The following is a 19686-nucleotide window of genomic DNA, read 5'->3' as shown; positions in this document are numbered from 1 at the left end:
TGTTCTAAGAAGTGTGAACTCTCCTTCCCAGATACAATATATGTGCGAGTAGTGCTGAGGATCGAGGAGTCTTCAAGAAACTACCTCTACATTACGCCATCTTTGATGAAGGGCATATGCTGAAGAACATGAAATCACAGAGGTACAATCATCTCATGAAAATTAGGGTAAGTTCTTTCCAAATATCAAAGGTCAAGACCACCCGTAGAAAAATGTTGATTTGAATTAATAGAGAAAACCATACAAGCATAGTGCTGAAAATTTCATCAAAATCGGATGTAAAATAAAAAAAGTTATTACATTTTTAACTTTCGCTTATTTTTCACAAAACAGTTATATGCACAACTCAGTGCTATGTGAATGAGAGTTGATGATGTCCCTCACTATTTCTTTTGTCTTGTACTGTTTGAATTGTGCAATATTTCAATTTTACAGATTTGGAAGTAGGGATCAGCTTGACTGAACCACAAAATGTTTGAAAAATAGTATCCTACATGTTGAGGGATATTTAGCGAAACTTTAGAATAGCATAACTGTCTTATTTTACATCCGATTTTGATGAAATTTTCAGTGTTGTGCTTGTTTTATTTTTCCCTTTTTATTCATATCAAATTTTTGTTGAGGTGGATTTGTCCTTAATTATATTGTCCCATATTACATGTATCCACATGGTCTTCAACAACGCTGCCAACTATTAAGAAAAAAGTTGTAATTTCTGTGATTTCCATGCCAAACTACGCTTGTGACCATTATTATTATTCTATCGAGAGCTAATACAACTCTAGCTATGTACACATTTAGTACACGCATAATAAATTGCGCAATTTATTACGTGTGTACTAAAGGAAAAGATTACCATAGTATAGAGACGAGGGGAAAGAAGATCAACAGAGTAGGGGATGAGGTAGATATTATTACTGTATGTTTATAATTTTATACACCCTTCTTAAATTGACGAGCTATGTTTTTCGCTCTTCAGTTTCCCCCCTTTGGTGTAAATAAGAATTATTATCTGTTGTGTATTACTGTTCTTCCCCTCTATTATGTTCTTCTTATCTTCCTCATCCCCTACTCTGTAAAATCTTCTTTTCCCCTTGTCTCTATACTCTGGTCATCTTTTCCCTAGTCTGCAGGGTTAACCACTAGGTGATTTCAAGTTCAGTGTTGACCTTTTGGTGTTGGTGTAAGGTCAATTTTACGAGATTGTAACGCCAAACATAAAATGAAGATGGTCCCGAAAAGTCACTTACTAGTTGTTGAGATGTCAATAATGTGATCTGGATCAGTTTTACAAACTCTGAAAATCACTTGAAATCACCCAATGTGTTCGTCCTTTTATTTAAAAAAAAGGGCATTTATAGTTTTTGATTGTTATATCTTTCTATCATTGAATTGTTATATTATGTTAATCCAATGCAATTCAGCCTATTTATGTGGATGATTTTATAAACCAACCATAAATTAATTCTCAGATAGTGTAATAACACATTGCCTACCCATTTTGGTCTAACACCCGTTTCTGTGTTCAGAATGTGGTTTTAATCAATGTTTTATGCATGGGTAACTAGCAACCTTTGTTATATATTAGGCTGAAAAGAGGCTACTACTGAGTGGCACCCCTCTCTAAAACAACCATCAAAAAGAGATTGAAACTAACATATATCATTCTACTTCTATATTATTTATTAAGTTTCAAAGAGACTGTTTACCGGTGCTTCTCTTGTAAACAACCACCAAAACAACTTTTTCTAAAGAGAGAATGGAACTGACATTCTTAACTAAATATTAATCTGAAAAGAGGCTACTGCCGACAGGTTTCTCCAAAACAACCTTTAAGATTGAATTAAACTTTCTCCTTCTTTATTGTATTTTAGGCTGAAAAGAGGCTACTACTGACCGGAACCCCTCTACAAAACAATCTTCAAGAGCTCATCTCGGTATTAGCCTTCACCCTGCCAAAGTTGTTCAGTGGCAAGGCAAACGATCTCACGAGAGTTTTTAGTATGAAGGTAGGTGATGTCTGTGAGTAATCTTGATAAGGGATATCGTGGTCTTGTGGTTATGACTCTCGTCTTTCAATCTGAGGGATGTAGGTCCAATTCCAAGCCATGGCCTTTTTTCCTTCAGCAAGAGATTTACCCACATTGTGCTGCACTCAACCCTGGTGAGGTAAATGGGTAACTGGTAGAAAGAAATTCCTCAAATGCTCAAGCGTCCGATCATGGTAGCCGTCATTATTTATGATGAGATGCTTTCATCTGATATGAAATGCTCATATTTCACTCTGGTTTTATTTATTTTGAAAGGAAATCAAATATGAATCTAATGGCATTCCCACTCGCAAGAAATCCCCACAACAAAACGCAAGATAACAAATGAAATTTATGCAAAAATATTATAAATTCCAAACATTGTAACTTTCAAGACGCTAAGATCGCATGCTCGATCTGTAATGAAATTCATAAATCAGAAAAACACATAAGGAGTAATGCCGAAAGTTTACGAATTATAATTTCCTCCTATTAAAGCCTCTTTATTTACTATCTATTGTCCACGGCGAACAGGATTTGCATATTAATGAGTCAGAAAGAAGAGGATTGAGGGTATTTGAATTCCAGTTCATCGTGATTTAGCCGTGAACCGGAATAGCCTGGTGGTTAAGTCGCTGCCAGGAAAGCAGTAGATGGCAGGTTCGAATCCCACTGGTTCCAATTTTTTTTCTTCTGACTTATGATTTTCATTACAGATCGAGCATGCGATCTTAAACACATAGGAGTAATGCCAAAAATTTTGTTTACATGTTATAATTTCCTCCGATTAAAGCCTCTTTGTTTACTAACTTTCAAGGCACAACAATGACAGCCTCGATAGCAACCATGCATTATCCAGCTGGGTGTGTGTTGATGTGCATGTCATAAATGCTGTACTGGGACACTCGACGAGTCAGCTTGCTCGTTACCTGTGACCGCTGGTTGGGTCACATATATAGATCAACCGTTCTGTGTTTTGTGATTATTTAGGAATCTTCATTGTTCCGAACAGTTCCATTTTTTACCCGATTAAACAATCGAATGGCCAAATGGATATTTGTCCCAGGCATCATATGTGGCATAGTTCATCTTGTTCTTTTTTAATGTTATGTATGTAAAATGTTCGAATAATTCCTGTACGCTCTTGCCCAGTTTTACTTTTTAACTAAAATGTAAGAAAAAATGATAAATCATGGTAGTATGATTTTTCATTTCATTTATTTGATCATTTAAAATAAACATAGTTCATGAACATCGATATGATACGTCAAATGTTCTTCAGCATTCTAAACAGCACATTCTGTGTTCTTTGCTGTCATGTACAAAATATGGAGCAATTGTGAAAAGGGAAAATATTAGAAAAACTCAAGTTTTTCAACAGATAAAAGCTTGGCAAAGCCATTTCTAAGCCCCGTGAACAGGTTTAATGGGTAGATTTCTCAACAGTCACGGTTATTTTTTATCAGATTTTACTTTGATTTTATTTTCACTGCATTAATTGTAACTGAATTGTAGATTTGATTGTTCCTTTTATGTTCTTGATTTACCATGTCATATTGTATATTTTGTATATAAGGGGGTCACTGTTTAGCAAGCCATAGGCTTTTGTTACGATTCCCATACACATTTTATTGTATGTATCTGATTTGCATTTTATGAATTATTAACCCTTTCCACGCGTACTTCGCACCAATGCACACTCGGTGCCATGCGAACTTCGCATTTCACACTCAACAAACAATGCATTGTTTCCCTCCCTGAAAATAATTCAGTACAGATGGGTTCATGGTCCAGTGCACAAAGAGTTAATAAATTGGATTGAATTGAATAACGGTTTTCCATGAAAATGCGTGGAATTCCTTAATTCTGTGGATGCCCAATTTCTGTAAAAAAATTTACCATTAGCCAATCAGATTGAAGGATTTCAGTAGCTTTTAACCGCTATTGCAAACCTGTTGTTATAACAAGTTATATGAAACGGGACACATACTTTGTTCTCTTGTGTTCTCCGTAGAAACAAAAGACGGGCAACCCTCACGAGCAGAGTAGCTACGAGATGGAGAGGATTGCCCACGCCAAGCAGATCATGCAGCCGTTTGTTCTACGAAGGATCAAGGCTGATGTAAGAACACCTTGCGAATGGTCTACATTCCAATTTTGGAACAAATTTTATTTTCCTTATTTTCTGAAAATGTGAATGCATAAAATATTTTTATCTGAGAATAGAATTACCTTTAAGAATACTAATACCGAAATTTTGTATGATTGTAAACCCTTATTCTGGAGTAAAGGTCAAATTTGTTTCAAGTCATAGCCTGTCGCACGATTGCTGTGACGTCATTGTGATTAGATATTTAATTTACTTTTATTCTACTAAGAACGGTGCTATTGTCATGAATCTGAACATATTGTACTGTATAATTATTTAGAAATTTGCTGAGCAAATAATTCCATATCTAGAGAATCGGCATAAATGTTACGTCGCTTTATTCCAAATTCTAGTCGCAGACCAAACATAAGGTGAGTGATGGCTTTTAGAGTCGCACTAAAATTCCTAGTTCCATGTGTTATATAAGGCATTATTTCATTTGTTTTATTTCCAATGGAAGTTATTACAAATCATTTAACAACTAAATTAAACCCTTAATTAATTACGCAGACCCAATTAGAACGAAAATTATCACCCTTTTATGAATTTCATCTCCCATAGACTTTGTACATTAAGTTAAAAATTGAGCCATTTTCGGCATGACATAGTCTCATAAAAAGTTGGGTGGCGTCATGATTCTATACCCGTATGTCGCGTATTTGGTCTTAAAAGTTACATGAGACTCCAAAGAAAAAAGTAATAAAATTTTGCGGCACTTTCCTTATGCGTTTTGGAAATATCGCGCGGAGCGTTGAGGGGGGCCATCATGGACCCCCCCCCCCCCCCAGTCCTTTTAGGGTTAATACACTGTGTGTGTATTGTGAATGAAATGTGAATTGAGTCAAAGTTGGTAGCCTGCTGTGCGTTACTCTTGTCAAACAAAGCGGGCAAAGTTCAGCATGACTCTAATTCATACTTTTTGTGAAACACTTCCAGGTACTGAGCCAGCTACCGAAGAAGAAGGAAAGCATCGAGCATGTTGAGATGACGGCCGACCAGAGGGAAGGTTACACCAAACTTGTTGCGTCCCTTTCCAAAGACCTCAAAGTCTCTGGATTCAAACGAGGCAAGATGTCGTCTGCCATGATGGAATTACGGAAGCAAGCGAACCATCCCCTGCTTCTGAGGCGTCACTATGACAACGAGAAGCTCAGGAAAATGGCCAAGCTCATGCTGGAGGTAGGTTGCCCAGGGTCTCGTTTTCATGAAGACTTGTTATGATAACAAATGCACATTTTCTTTTACAAATCTATTATCAGCCAATCGGATTGGATGATTTCATTAGCTTTTAACTGTAATTGTTAATATGTTATTATGGCAAGTTGTATGTAACTGGCCACTGTTATGTCATTTAAATTTGCTGACCCCAGACTTTGTGAAAGGCATTGGAAATGCCTGTGACAGAGACATCTTTGGAGGAAAGCAAACCAGGGGCCCGTTTCAAAAAGGACTTTCAACTGTGGTAACTTTGCCATAATGGCAACTACCATGGTAACCGGGCTCAGCAGCCAATCAAAATCAAGGTTTCCATGGGAGCTACCATAATGGCATAGTCACAACAGTTGCAAGTCCTTAATGAAACGGGCCCTTGGTGTCCCAACAAAGTGTACAGCCAAGTCTACTTAGCCCCGGGCAACTGTCAAGATGGGGAAAGTAAGATTATGACTTTGACTTTGGCATTTTCCAGTCCCATTGCATCGCAACTGCTAGTCATGAATATCGTTCTACTGTGGGTAATTTGTATTTAAATGGTGTCAAATTCCAGATGATAATCTTCCTTTAAGGAATGAAGTGTAAACTGATTTTGCAGTGTCTCTTCTCTTCATCTCTGTCTAGTATGAGACCCAGGGAGATTTTTTTTCAGCGAAAGAAGAGACATGTTCTTATTCTTGTTACTTTCCTTTTTCCTCCGTTTTCTTTCTCTCCTAGGGTGTGGATGTTAGATAATATTGAAATGACCATCTGACTTAATCTTAAAGTAATTGAGACTTAATCAAAACTTAATCCTTAATCTGAACTAAACATTGACTTAATCTTAACTTAATCTTAACTTAATGTTAGCTTAATCTTGACTTCATCTTAACTTGATCTTGACTTAATCTTGACTTAATCTATGACAGGAGCCAACCCATTATGATGCCAATGAAGAATACATCTATGAAGACATGGAGGTGATGAGTGATTACGAGCTTCATAGACTGTGCCATGAGTATGGAGCCCTGAGAGAGTACAGACTAGACCAGGAGCTGGTCCTGCAGTCTGGAAAGTTCCAGCTCCTAGATAAGATGCTCGCTGAGCTTAAAGAACAGGCAAGTCTAGGGATCATATTTATATTAAGCTTCATTAAGTGTTCTATGAGTTAGGGGTTTTGAGGGAGTACGAACTAGACTAGGAACTGTTCCTGCAGTCTGGAAAGTTCCAGCTCCTAGGAAAGATGCTCGCTGAGCTTAAAGAACAGGTAAATCAAGAAGGCATATTTATTATGAGCTTCATTGACTGTACTACAAGTTCGGGGCTTTGAGGGAGTACGAACTAGACTAGGAACTGTTCCTGCAAGCTGGAAAGTACCAGGTCATAGATAAAATGCTCGCTGAGCTTAAAGAACGGGTAAGTCTAGGGATCATATTTATGTTAAGCTTCATTAACTGTTCTACGAGTTTGGGGTTTTGAGGAAGTACGAACTAGACTAGGAACTGTTCCTGCAAGCTGGAAAGTACCAGGTCCTAGATGAGAAACTGATGGAGCTTAAAGAATAGGTAAACCAGAGATCATAGTGGTTATGATCTTCTTAGACTATGCTTTGAGTACCAACAAGACTAGGACCTGTTTCCATGGTGTGGGTAATTCCATGTCTTGGGTAAGAAGGAGGTAAGAAGAATATCTTTGGCCCTGTAACACACAACTGCTCTGCTGATTGATTCCACAGTCCCCACAGTGAGACTAATCCTGCTACGTTGCTATTAAAGATCAAGTCCAGTCAAGAAAAAACATTGATTTGAATCAATAGAGAAAAATCAAACAAGCATAACGCTGAAAAATTCCTCAAATCGGATGTAAAATACGAAAGTTATGACATTTTAAATTTTTGCTTATTTTTCACAAAACAGTGATAACTGAAAAAAGATAGTCGATGATGTCCCTCACTCACTATTTAGTGAAATAGTGAGTGGATGACGTCATCAGTCTCCTCATTTGCATACCCACTAGGATGTGCATATAACTGTTTTGTGAAATTAAGCAAAACTTTAAAATGTCATAACTTTCGTATTTTACATCCAATATCGATGAAATTTTCAATGTTATGCTTGTTTGATTTTTCTTGTCCTTTAACTACTGTTTTACATAGCATTGTGCCGTTTCATGATCTTTTACCGTTTTATTTTCCTCATTGCAAAAGGAAAATTAGACCTGCACCTCACCCCGGTGCAACCATTGTGCATGATCTTCTCTTTTATTTTTGTTTCCTTGGGGGTGTTTGTTTGTTTTGCAAATTTCACCAGTTTAAACCTTGCCGAAATGTCTTAAAAATCTGTAAATGCCTTTGTCGTAATGAAAACCTTGCAAAAATTACAAAATGAAGCCCTCACCAACAATGTCCAAGTCTATAAAACTATCTGTATATGAACTGCATGGTGTGCTTGTTTTCAATGAAGTAGCTTTGGGATATTGTTGATGTGCATGTATTAAAATCAATGAATTATTTTCTTTTTTTGCGATGATTTTCTATGTAACAGGGAAGTCGAGTTCTGTTGTTCAGCCAGTTTGTGATGGTTCTAGATATAGTAGAAGAGTATTTGAAGATCAGAGGGCATCGGTCTGTACGTATGGACGGACAGACACCGGTCCAGGACAGGTCAGAGCTCTCTTTTTATGAACGATGGATGGATGGATGGGTGGGTGGGTGGGTTGATAAATATATGTGTTGATAGATGGATGGATTGATATGGAATGGTTGATAGATAGATGGATGGATAGATAGATAAAAATATACTGATGGATGGATGGATGGATGGGTGGGTGGATGGATAAATATATGTGGTGATAGATGGATGGATTGATATGGAATGGTGGATAGATAGATAGATGTATAAATAAAAATATTCTGATGGATGGATGGGTGGGTGGGTTGATAAATATAAGTGTTGATAGATAGATAGATAGATAGATAGAGTGAAAGATATAATTGATTTATTAAAAAAAAACATGTCAAGCAAGCAGCTTGCAGGCTGAAAATGTTTAATTTCCATATATGGCTTATGCTGCAATCAAGTGCAAATTTCCAATTAATTGCAAGTCATTTGATTGCAGGCGGAGAGAGTATGTTGGTAGTGACATGTGTTGAGGAGGGCGTGGTTACGAATCTTGTCTTTCAATCAGAGGGACTTGGGTTCGAATCCAAGCCATTGTGTGTTGTCCTTCAGCAAGAAATTTACCCTGTTGCACTCGACCCAGGTGAGGGGAATGGGTACCTTGCGGGATTCATTTCTTGAATGCACAGAGCGCTGAAAGGCAGCTCAAGCTAAAGTCGGGGTAATAATGATAATAACAATGCACCTTGGAATAGATTTTGAAATAGATGGCGCTATATAAATTATTATTAATTATTATTATGATTATGTTGATCATGGTTTGAGAAGGATGCTTGATTTCAAGGTGGCTAGTCAGATGGGGCGACGGAAGAAGACACCGAAGAAGCAAGTGGTGGAGATTAGGAGGGTTAGGTCAAAGCCGATTTCTGTGAGTGCTAGGTGAACTAAACCCGATGTAAAACCTGGATTACTTCTACTGCTTCTAGCCTTATAGGCCCGAAGTTCACTAAGGTGGTTTTGAAAAACCACGGTTGAGTCCATGGTTTATGCAGATTTCCTGTACAAATTACGCTTATTTTACCGCGTATGTTAAAAAATGTCCAGTGCTGATGGGCGTTTTTGTCACAGTGCGCCAAATTGATGCCTGTTGCCGTGGTTGTCCACGCTATTTTATCCATGAGTCCACTGTTTTGAATTAATGAGTCCACTCTTCAAACAGTGGACTCATGAATAAAATAGCGTATCTAACCATGGTAACAAGCGTCAATTTGGCTCACTGTGACAAAAGCGCGCATCAGCATTGGACATTTTTTATACACGTGCCCGATACGCGCTAAATTAGGCGTAATTTGTACAGGAAATCTGCATAAACCATGGATTCAACCGTGGGTTTTCGAAACCACCTTTGTGAATTTGGGCCATAATCTTTGTTCAGTGATTGATTGGTACGTTGTCTGTTATTTGTGGCCAACAGAGCGGAGCTGATTGACAAGTTTAACGAGGACGAGTCCGTCTTCATCTTCATGCTGTCAACGAAAGCCGGTGGCGTCGGGATCAACTTGACTGCAGCCAACACCGTCATTCTTCACGACATAGACTTCAATCCCTACAATGATAAACAGGCCGAAGATCGTTGTCATAGAGTCGGACAAAGGAGGTAGGTTTGTTAGATATTTGACAATCGAATTGAACGAATAGCATAAAGGTAGTTCCAGTGAAAAGAGGCAGGAATTAAACCTCCATAACACCCTATTGGTGGTATTCAATGGAAAATTGGGGGCTTACACCTAACAATAATCTTCCTTGTTTTATTGATACCCTTTACGTTTGAAATCTTAGTGGCCCGAATTCACAATGGTGGTTTTGAAAACTCACGGTTGAATGGTTTATGCAGATTTCCTGTATAAATTGCGCTTCATTGAGCGCATATCGGACGCGTGTATAAAAAATTCCAATGCCGATGCGCGCTTTTGTCAAAGTGCCCCAAATTGACACCTGTTACCATGGTTAGATATGCTATTTTATTCATGAATCCACTGTTTGAAGAGTGGACTCGTAAATAAAAACAGTTGACTCATGAATACCGTAAGATAGCGTGGATAACCACGGCAACAGGCGTCAATTTGGCGCACTGTGACAAAAGCGCGCATCAGCATTGGAATTTTTTATACACGCGCCCGATATGCGCTAAATTAAGCGTAATTTATACAGGAAATCTACATAATCCATGGATTCAACCGCAGGTTTTCAAAACCACCTTTGTGAATTCAGGCCATTGATATGTGCAAATCTTTTATTATTTCTTGACTGTTGTAATTTTGCTTATTTGAACATTGGGTATTGATCGACTTATAACATCCTATTGAAGCTCTGTTATTTCAAAATTCAGTGTTGAATGATTTTTCCAAATCCTACATTCTTGGACATTCTAGGCGCATTCTAAATATTCTGACTGCATTCGAAACATTTTTGTCATTTCTTATGGCTGTCCCGAAGGTTTTGGTCATGTTCAAAACATTCAAGGGGTATTTTCGATTGGTGTTCGAATTAGATTTAAATGACCAACTGGCGGTCGAACAATAGTCCTTTCGTTCTGGCCAATTCTGCTTGATTCAGAATAAGTGTGATGGGGGCTTAAAGGAAAATGAAAGCTTGTGTGAAAACAAAAAAATCTAAGAAACAGATCAACGAAAGTTTGTGAAAAATCAGACAAATACTGTAAAGAAAAAGTTATGAAAAAGCATTTGAATATTGTGATTACTAATGCTATGGAGATCTTTACATAATTGGCAATATGACAAAGATGTGTGATGTCACTTGTGAACAACTCTCCCAATTACTTTAGTAGCCTATATATTTCACTTAAACTGCCTCTTTTATCACATCTATCAGTAGATCATTTGTTCTTTCTATTGGAGGGCATGTAATACAGATTTTTAAAGAATACATCATGGATAAAGAGTTTGTATCACCATAAGAAAAAGTGACATTTTGGGGGTACTCCATAGTCCATCAAAGGGAAAGTTGTTCACATGTGACATCAAACATCCTTGTCGCATTGCCAGTGGGAGGATCTCCATAGCATTACTGATTGCAATATTTAAATGCTCATAACTTTCTCACTTTATGTCTGATTTTTCTCGAACTTTCTTTGTTCTTATTCTTTGAATTTTCTGTTTCGACACAAGCCTACTTGTTCCAAAGGTTTCATTCCCCTTTAAATAAATCTTGAATGTTTGAATTGATGTTGGCAGAGAGGTTAGCGTGATACGCTTGGTGAGCAAGCAGTCTATAGAAGAAGGAATGCTATCCTGTGCTAATTACAAACTCAAGCTTGAGAAACAGATGACCAGAGGATTCTCAGGTTAGCAATCCCTTAAGATTAAACTGCTTTAGCACTGCTCATCAAATTGGCAACATTTAATAATCCATAAAATTAATCTGTTTTTATTCCTTAAATTGGCAACATTTGTTAACTTTTCATTCATCATCGTGATTTGATAGAAAAGGAATATGGATATAGCATTAGTCCAGATGAATGAAAGTAGCTAACATTTAAGAACCCATAAAATTAATGTGTTTTTATTCCTTAAATTGGCAACATTTGTTAACATTTTATTCATCATCATGATTGGATAAAAAAGAATATGGATATAGCATTAGTCCAGATGAATGAAAGTAGCTAACATTTAATAACCCATCAAATTAATGTGTTTTTATTCCTTAAATTGGCAACATTTGTTAGCATTTTATTCATCATCATGATTGGATAAAAAAGAATATGGATATAGCATTAGTCCAGATGAAGTAAAGTAGCAAACATTTAATAATCCATATAATTAATCTTTTTATTCCTTAAATTGGCAACATTTGTTAACTTTTCATTCATCATCTTGATTGGATAAAAATGAATATGGATGTAGCATTAGTTCAAATTAATTAAAATAGCTACATTTAATTACCCATAAAATTAGTCAGTTATTATTCCTTAAATTGGCAATATTTGTTAACTTTTCATTCATCATCTTGATTTGATAAAAAAGGAATATGGATATAGCATTAGTCCAGATGAATGAAAGTAGCTAACATTTAATAACCCATCAAATTAATGTGTTTTTATTCCTTAAATTGGCAACATTTGTTCACTTTTCATTCATCATCATGATTTAATAGAAAAGGAATATGGATATAGCATTAGTCCAGATGAATGAAAGTAGCTAACATTTGATACCCCATAAAATTAATGTGTTTTTATTCCTTAAATTGGCAACATTTGTTAACATTTTATTTATCATCATGATTGGATAAAAAAGAATATGGATATAGCATTAGTCCAGATGAATGAAAGTAGCTAACATTTAAGAACCCATAAAATTAATGTGTTTTTATTCCTTAAATTGGCAACATTTGTTAACATTTTATTCATCATCGTGATTGGATAAAAAAGAATATGGATATAGCATTAGTCCAGATGAATGAAAGTAGCTAACATTTAATAACCCATCAAATTAATGTGTTTTTATTCCTTAAATTGGCAACATTTGGTAACATTTTATTCATCATCATGATTGGATAAAAAAGAATATGGATATAGCATTAGTCCAGATGAATGAAAGTAGCTAACATTTAATAACCCATCAAATTAATGTGTTTTTATTCCTTAAATTGGCAACATTTGTTAACATTTTATTCATCATCGTGATTGGATAAAAAAGAATATGGATATAGCATTAGTCCAGATGAATGAAAGTAGCTAACATTTAATAACCCATCAAATTAATGTGTTTTTATTCCTTAAATTGGCAACATTTGTTAACATTTTATTCATCATCGTGATTTGATAAAAAAGAATATGGATATAGCATTAGTCCAGATGAATGAAAGTAGCTAACATTTAATAACCCATCAAATTAATGTGTTTTTATTCCTTAAATTGGCAACATTTGTTAACTTTTCATTCATCATCGTGATTGGATAAAAAAGAATATGGATATAGCATTAGTCCAGATGAATGAAAGTAGCTAACATTTAATAACCCATCAAATTAATGTGTTTTTATTCCTTAAATTGGCAACATTTGGTAACATTTTATTCATCATCGTGATTTGATAAAAAAGAATATGGATATAGCATTAGTCCAGATGAATGAAAGTAGCTAACATTTAATAACCCATAAAATTAATGTGTTTTTATTCCTTAAATTGGCAACATTTGTTAACTTTTCATTCATCATCGTGATTGGATAAAAAAGAATGTGGATATAGCATTTGTCCAGATGAATGAAAGTAGCTAACATTTAATAACCCATAAAATTAATGTGTTTTTATTCCTTAAATTGGCAACATTTGTTAACATTTTATTCATCATCATGCTTTGATAAAAATGAAATATGGAGATAGCATTAGTCCAGATGAATGAAAATAGCTAACACTTAATATCCCATAAACTTAATCTGTTTTTATTCCTTAAACATATATATGTTAATTTTTCCATTCCTTTTCATGTTTTGATAAAGATGAATATGGATACATGTACACGTATAACACAAATTAAAATTAATGAAAACATAAGTTTTAATAACCCATAAATTAATCTGTTTTTGTTCTTTAAATGAAGAGTTAACAAGTGTGAAATTAGTGTCGTAAATTTCACTTTTCCGTATTTTTAGCTATGAAAATTTGTCATTTCACTGTTTGATTTGTAGAAGCAATCTTAGGTTTATAAAATGAAGTTGTGTTAAAATTGTTTGATTTTTGTCTCACCTGCATAGCAGAGTGAGACTAAAGGCGCCGCTTTTCCGACGGCGGCGGCGGCGGCGTCAACACCAAATCTTAACCGAAGGTTAAGTTTTTGAAATGACAGCATATATGGACCTAGTTCATGAAACTTGGCCATAAGGTTAATCAAGTATTACTGAACATCCTGCCTGAGTTTCAGGTCACATGACCAAGGTCAAAGGTCATTTAGGGTCAATGAACTTAGACCATGTTGGGGGAATCAACATCAAAATCTTAACCTAAGGTTAAGTTTTTGAAATGTCATCATAACTTGAAAAATATATGGACCTAGTTCATGAAACTTAGACATAAGGTTAATCAAGTATCACTGAACATCCTGCCTGAGTTTCACGTCACATGACCAAGGTCAAAGGTCATTTAGGGTCAATGAACTTTGGCCGAATTGGGGGTATCTGTTGAATTACCATCATAATTTTTAAAGTTTATGGATCTGATTCATGAAACTTGGACATAAGAGTAATCAAGTATCACTGAACATCCTGTGCAAGTTTCAGGTCACATGATTAAGGTCAAAGGTCATATAGGGTCAATGAACTTTGGCCAAATTGGGGTATTTGTTGAATTACCATCATAACTTTGAAAGTATATTGGTCTAGTTCATAAAACTTGGACATAAGAGTAATCAAGTATCACTGAACATCCTGTGCGCATTTCAGGTCACATGACCAAGGTCAAAGGTCAATGAACTTTGGCCATGTTGGGGGTATCTGTTGAATTACCATCATAACTTTAAAAGTTTATGGATCTGACTCATGAAACTTGGACATAAGAGTAATCAAGTATCACTGAACATCCTGTGCGAGTTTTAGCTCACATGTTCAAGGTCAAAGGTCATGTTAGGTCAATGAACTTGGCCATGTTGGGGTTATTTGTTGAATTACCATCATATCTCTGTAAGTGTATTGGTCTAGTTCATAAAACGTGGACATAAGAGTAACCAAGTATCACTGAACATCTTGTACGAGTTACAGTAGTTTTCAAAGTCAGCACTGCTGCTATATTGAACCGCGTGATGCAGGTGAGACCGCCAGAGGCATTCCACTTGTTATTTTATAACTGCAAAAATGTAGATTTTTTTTTTTAATAGAAGAGGCAGCTCAAGCTAAAGCCAGGGTAATAATAATAATAATTTCGTCTGAACAAAGTTCGGCAGAGACCTCGTAATCACTATTCCTGTTGGTGTGTTACAAAAATGTTAAATTTTTTGTTCAACTTGCTGTCATTTCTACATTATTTATGTTCAAACTTGGTAGGGGAAGGCGGGGTAGGTTGAGCATAGGGGCGAGTTGAGCCACCACCCCCAGGCCAATTATAAATGAGTCAGACATTGCGGTGGTGTCATGTATTGATGACCCATTGCTTAACCCCTAACCCCACCACACTGTTTTCAACTTTGAAACAAAAAGTACTTTTTTAGAGGGAAAATACAAATTTCAGCCAAAAAAGTAAAAAGAGGGTGTGAAATAGATAAGTGCTTTTTACACACACACGTTTTTAAATAATGAAGACATAAGAACAGCATTGTTAGTCCAGGCATTCTTGTCATAGTCTTTTACATGATGGATGCATAAGAAATGTGTGGATGCAAAATTATCGCATTAAGTTCGGACTGGGGTAAGTTGAGCCAGCCAACATGGGGCAAGTTGAGCCATGGTAATTCTTATGGTAATTTATATTATAAAAAAAACAATCCTTTAAAGGCCATGGGTATGCAGGCAGAAAGGAGCAAATTTACATGACTGTTCTTTTCCGTTTAGAGGATGTTAGTATTTATAGAGAATTAGCAATTGAAAAGACTTTAAATAAAAAATTGACATGCTGGTTCTTCCCCCATACATTTTGTACATAGTTTTTGTGGCTCAACTTACACCAGAAGGTGGCTCAATTACCCCACAGATGGGGCAAGTTGAGCCATTTGACATCTCTTTTTTCAAAGGTGACAATGACTTTTAGTGTGGGGGTAGAAAGTTATATATAGGTGAAAAATATTATTAGAAAAATTAAATTTTAAGGTGAGGTTCTTATTTCTACAATATTAATTCTAACAAGCAAAAAGTGTCACATCTTACCCCACCTTCCCCCACATGTACATATGATCCTTGAGTATTACCACATGTGTGTCCATGAGGATGATGGGGTCTATTAAGGTCATCCAGGGGTCAAAAGGTCAAATGATATGAGGTCATGTCCATCCTTTCATGAAGTTTTTTTGTTCAACTTGCTTTTATTTCTGCATCAATTTTAATCACACTTTAAATAATTCAAATGATCATTGGGTAATACCACGTGTGTTGTTAAAGATGATGGGTCAAGGGTCATTAAGGGGTCACAAGATCGTGTTGCGTATGTTATTGATCGCAAAATCAGGCAAGACTTGTGGAACGTGAACCACCTTTGTATTATTATTATCATTAATTTCTTTTATAACTTTCATTGGACTGCAGGTGAAGATGGGAAGGAAGACGAGAAGGACATTGCTAGCTTGCTCAGAGACGCTCTGGATATATGACAATGTCATCACTACCTCACATTCCCATGTGTGCATTCTACTAATTATTACCTCGGTCTTTTTCACGGGTTGCATCTAAGAATTACCCATTGTTGTTCAAATGCCTTGATATGATGCTGATGAATGGTAGACATGTAAGACTGAAGCTGCCGGCAGCCATGTTTGTACTCCATGAATCGCAGAACTAACCATTGATGTTGTTAACTGCCTAGATACGATACTGTGGAATCATAGACCATTAAGACTGAAGCTACTGGCAGCCATATTTGTACTCTAGGAATCGCAGAACTAACCATTGATGTTGTTAACTGCCTAGATACGATACTGTGGAATCATGGACAATTGAGACTGAAGCTACTGGCAGCTGTTTTCGTATGCGCCAATAAATTAGGTTCAAATTTTAGATAGAACCATCGATGTTTGTTAATTGCCAGGATATGCTGGTGTGGAGTCATTTGACAATTATGACTGAAGCTGTCAGCAGCCATATTTGCATTCATTGGCCCGTATTCTGAAGTCGGGTTTAAGTTAAACTCAGGTTTAAAGTTGTGGTTTAAGTATGGGAAGCCAAAAGTAACAAATTTGTTATTAAGTTGTATGTTTCTTATGTTTACTGTGCTCTTTCCTGATTCATCGATGGTGAAGCCAATAATCTTTTGATACTTCCTAGACAATTATGAACGATTTGAGAGCCAAATGAGCTGAAGTATGATATCTTTACTGTTAGTGATTTATGTAACAATTGGCTCGCCATACTTAAACCACAACTTTAAACCTGAGTTTAAGTTAAACCCGACTTCAGAATACGGGCCCATGAATCCAAGTTGCAGGATGGTTCAACGATGCCGTTCAGTGAGTGACATGGTCCAACAATTCAGGTTCAATTTTCGAAAGAACCGTTGATGATGTTAATTGCCTGGATATGATGCTCTGGAGTCATTCGATGATCAAGTCTGAAGCTGCCAGCAGCCATATTTGTATTCCATAAAGGCAAGTCTGTGCATTGTTAAACCACTCGGCTCAATGGGTGAGATAATATAGCAGTATAGCTTGAATCTGAGAATGAACCATTGATATTGTAATCCGATGTGATATGGTACCGTATCGTCGTTCGACAATCGAGATTGAAGCTGCTGGCAGCCGTATTGCGAGTCCATGAAGAATCCACCTATCAGATCTATTGAAAGTAAAACTGCGTAGCTCAATGGATGAGATGGTCCAGTAATGTAGTTTGAAACTTGAGAATGAACCAGTGATGTTAACTGCCAGATATGATGACTTGCAGTCATTTGATAATCAAACTTCAGGCTGCCAACAGCCATACTCAGACATGCCAACCGTTCCCTTTTTAGAGTATTTGTTCCTCTTTTTTGCTATGAATACACCAATACTTTTTTTGTTTGATTTGTTACTTTTTTTTCTTAATCATAGAGTATGTATTATACGCAGAGCGTGACACTAGCGACAGTCCGAGGCCGGTAAAAATCACGGTTGGGCCAGTAACTTGTTGCATGAAAAGAACAAGTATGTATTATCAAGTTTTCAAGTACAATGTAGAGTCATTTCACATATTTTTTTCACCGATCTCACTACAACAGGCTGGTGATTGATTCGTTGAGACAGATTTTTAAAAATACTATTTTTTTGTCAAAAACACTTTTTTTCCTTCTAAGAATACTTATTATTGTTGTAGAAGGTTGGCAGGTCTGCGTACTGGACACTGGGGCACTATATCCATGACTAATAATAATAATCAGCTTTTATATACTCAAAGCACTTCACAAGTAATTACCTGGTCACTGGATTTGATGTTTTTAGCAGCCTGTTAGGCGCACACTTGCTAAACCAACTACAAAGACGGTTCTTTCCTACCGATGCCCAATTAGCACCTGGGTGAGAGTGGCATAGTGTGGATTGACGCCTTGCCAAAGGACGCTAGACCATGGTGGGATTGGAACACACGACCCTCTTTTTACAAGCCGAGAGTCAGAACCACTACACCACGGCGCTTTCATAGTGAAACCACAAATCTCATCGATGAACTCTATATGTGGTAGTGTACATCTTCTAAGCACTGACTCAGAATGGAAGTCACGATTGACCTTTTTCTTTAAAGGTTTCATCTACTTGGTCTAGTTCTCATATGTTCTTAATGCATGGGCTGAATCCGTTTGGTCTACTGGAAATTTGATCTGTGGAATGTTTAGTGCACTATCCAATGTGCTCATGTTATTTCATACATTCCATGATAATGAAAACTGCCTAAGATTATTTGGTGTAGAAATTCATTATCAGTATAATTACCTGGAGACATTCATAAACGGAAATTTTTCCTGGTATCACATCGCAATTTGCTCCACATCTTTTAAAGACTGCTACACATAAAGTCTTATGTATAGCATATTTTTACATAGGATTGTACATTACTTAGTTGAGAGCTTTTCTCTTATGACCAAAAATGCTATTCTCTGATAAATTATTCCCTGATAAATATGAATTTCACATACTGGTGCTATATCAGGGGGCCGTTTCATAAAGCTGTTCGTAAGTTAAGAACGACTGGTGATCCTTGCGCGCTATACCATCAATTCAATATACCATTTACCGCAAGAAAGGATCACCAGTCGTTCTTTAAGTCGCTCTTAACTGACGAACAGCTTTATGAAACACCCACCAGATGTCTCAGCTGCTTATATAGATTATTTATTGTAAGGGTTCCATAAATGTATTGTATAAACCTGACATTGGCAGTAATCAATATCACTTGCACCAATTTCTCGTATGTATGTTTCTTGTATGTGACCAGTAAGTTGCCAAGGGGCCATTTCATAAAGCTGTTCGTAAGTTAAGAACGACTGGTGATCCTTTCTTGTGGTAAATGATATTCACCATTTAATGTTCACTGGTGATTATAAAGCACATAAGAAAGGTTCACCAGTCGTTCTTAAAGTCGCTCTTAACTTACGAACAGCTTTCTGAAACACTCCTCAGGAATGGCTCCCTAGCTGTAAAATAAGTTTTAAGTAATAATTTGGTCTTCTAAAAGTTTAAAATTAGCCCATAAAAAAAAAAATTCTTTACACTGTCAAAATTTAAAGTTGTGAAAATAAATGAAATACAAGATAATGGGAGGATTTTTTTTACACCATTTTTTTTCTGAATCAATTGGAAGTTTCACCGAGATTGCACGTTGTGCACATCTCATGTTTGAGTGAACCCTGGCCTTCAAACCTTGTTTTTTCCTTTATTATTTGAAGCCCTTGCTTAAATTTTTCTGCATTCAATCAAGTACATTCAGTATGTGGGTTATTGTTGATAATTTTTGATAAGTTGCATACTCTTCAATTTGTTTTGGGTGACTTCTTGTTGGTTTGGGAGTGGCAGCTCGGTC

General features: G+C 36.3%; 1 protein-coding gene across 1 annotated transcript in view; it reads left to right on the top strand.

The window, feature by feature from the left end:
- Positions 1-18380, top strand: part of LOC129258794 (SWI/SNF-related matrix-associated actin-dependent regulator of chromatin subfamily A containing DEAD/H box 1A-like) — a 37366-nt gene extending 18986 nt beyond the window's left edge. Inside the window, exons 10-18 of the mRNA XM_064098679.1 lie at positions 32-167; positions 1875-2009; positions 4045-4152; positions 5116-5358; positions 6300-6488; positions 7914-8032; positions 9463-9645; positions 11243-11352; positions 16231-18380. Coding sequence (XP_063954749.1) covers positions 32-167; positions 1875-2009; positions 4045-4152; positions 5116-5358; positions 6300-6488; positions 7914-8032; positions 9463-9645; positions 11243-11352; positions 16231-16295 — 1288 coding nt within the window. The 3' untranslated portion in view covers positions 16296-18380. The remainder of the gene's footprint in view (positions 1-31; positions 168-1874; positions 2010-4044; positions 4153-5115; positions 5359-6299; positions 6489-7913; positions 8033-9462; positions 9646-11242; positions 11353-16230) is intronic.
- The last annotated feature ends 1306 nt before the right edge of the window (positions 18381-19686 follow it).

This window comes from Lytechinus pictus, chromosome 4, assembly GCF_037042905.1.
Source record: "Lytechinus pictus isolate F3 Inbred chromosome 4, Lp3.0, whole genome shotgun sequence".
Taxonomy (NCBI): domain Eukaryota; kingdom Metazoa; phylum Echinodermata; class Echinoidea; order Temnopleuroida; family Toxopneustidae; genus Lytechinus; species Lytechinus pictus.
Note: the sequence above shows the minus strand (reverse complement) of the source record. Positions and strands in the feature narration are given on the sequence as shown.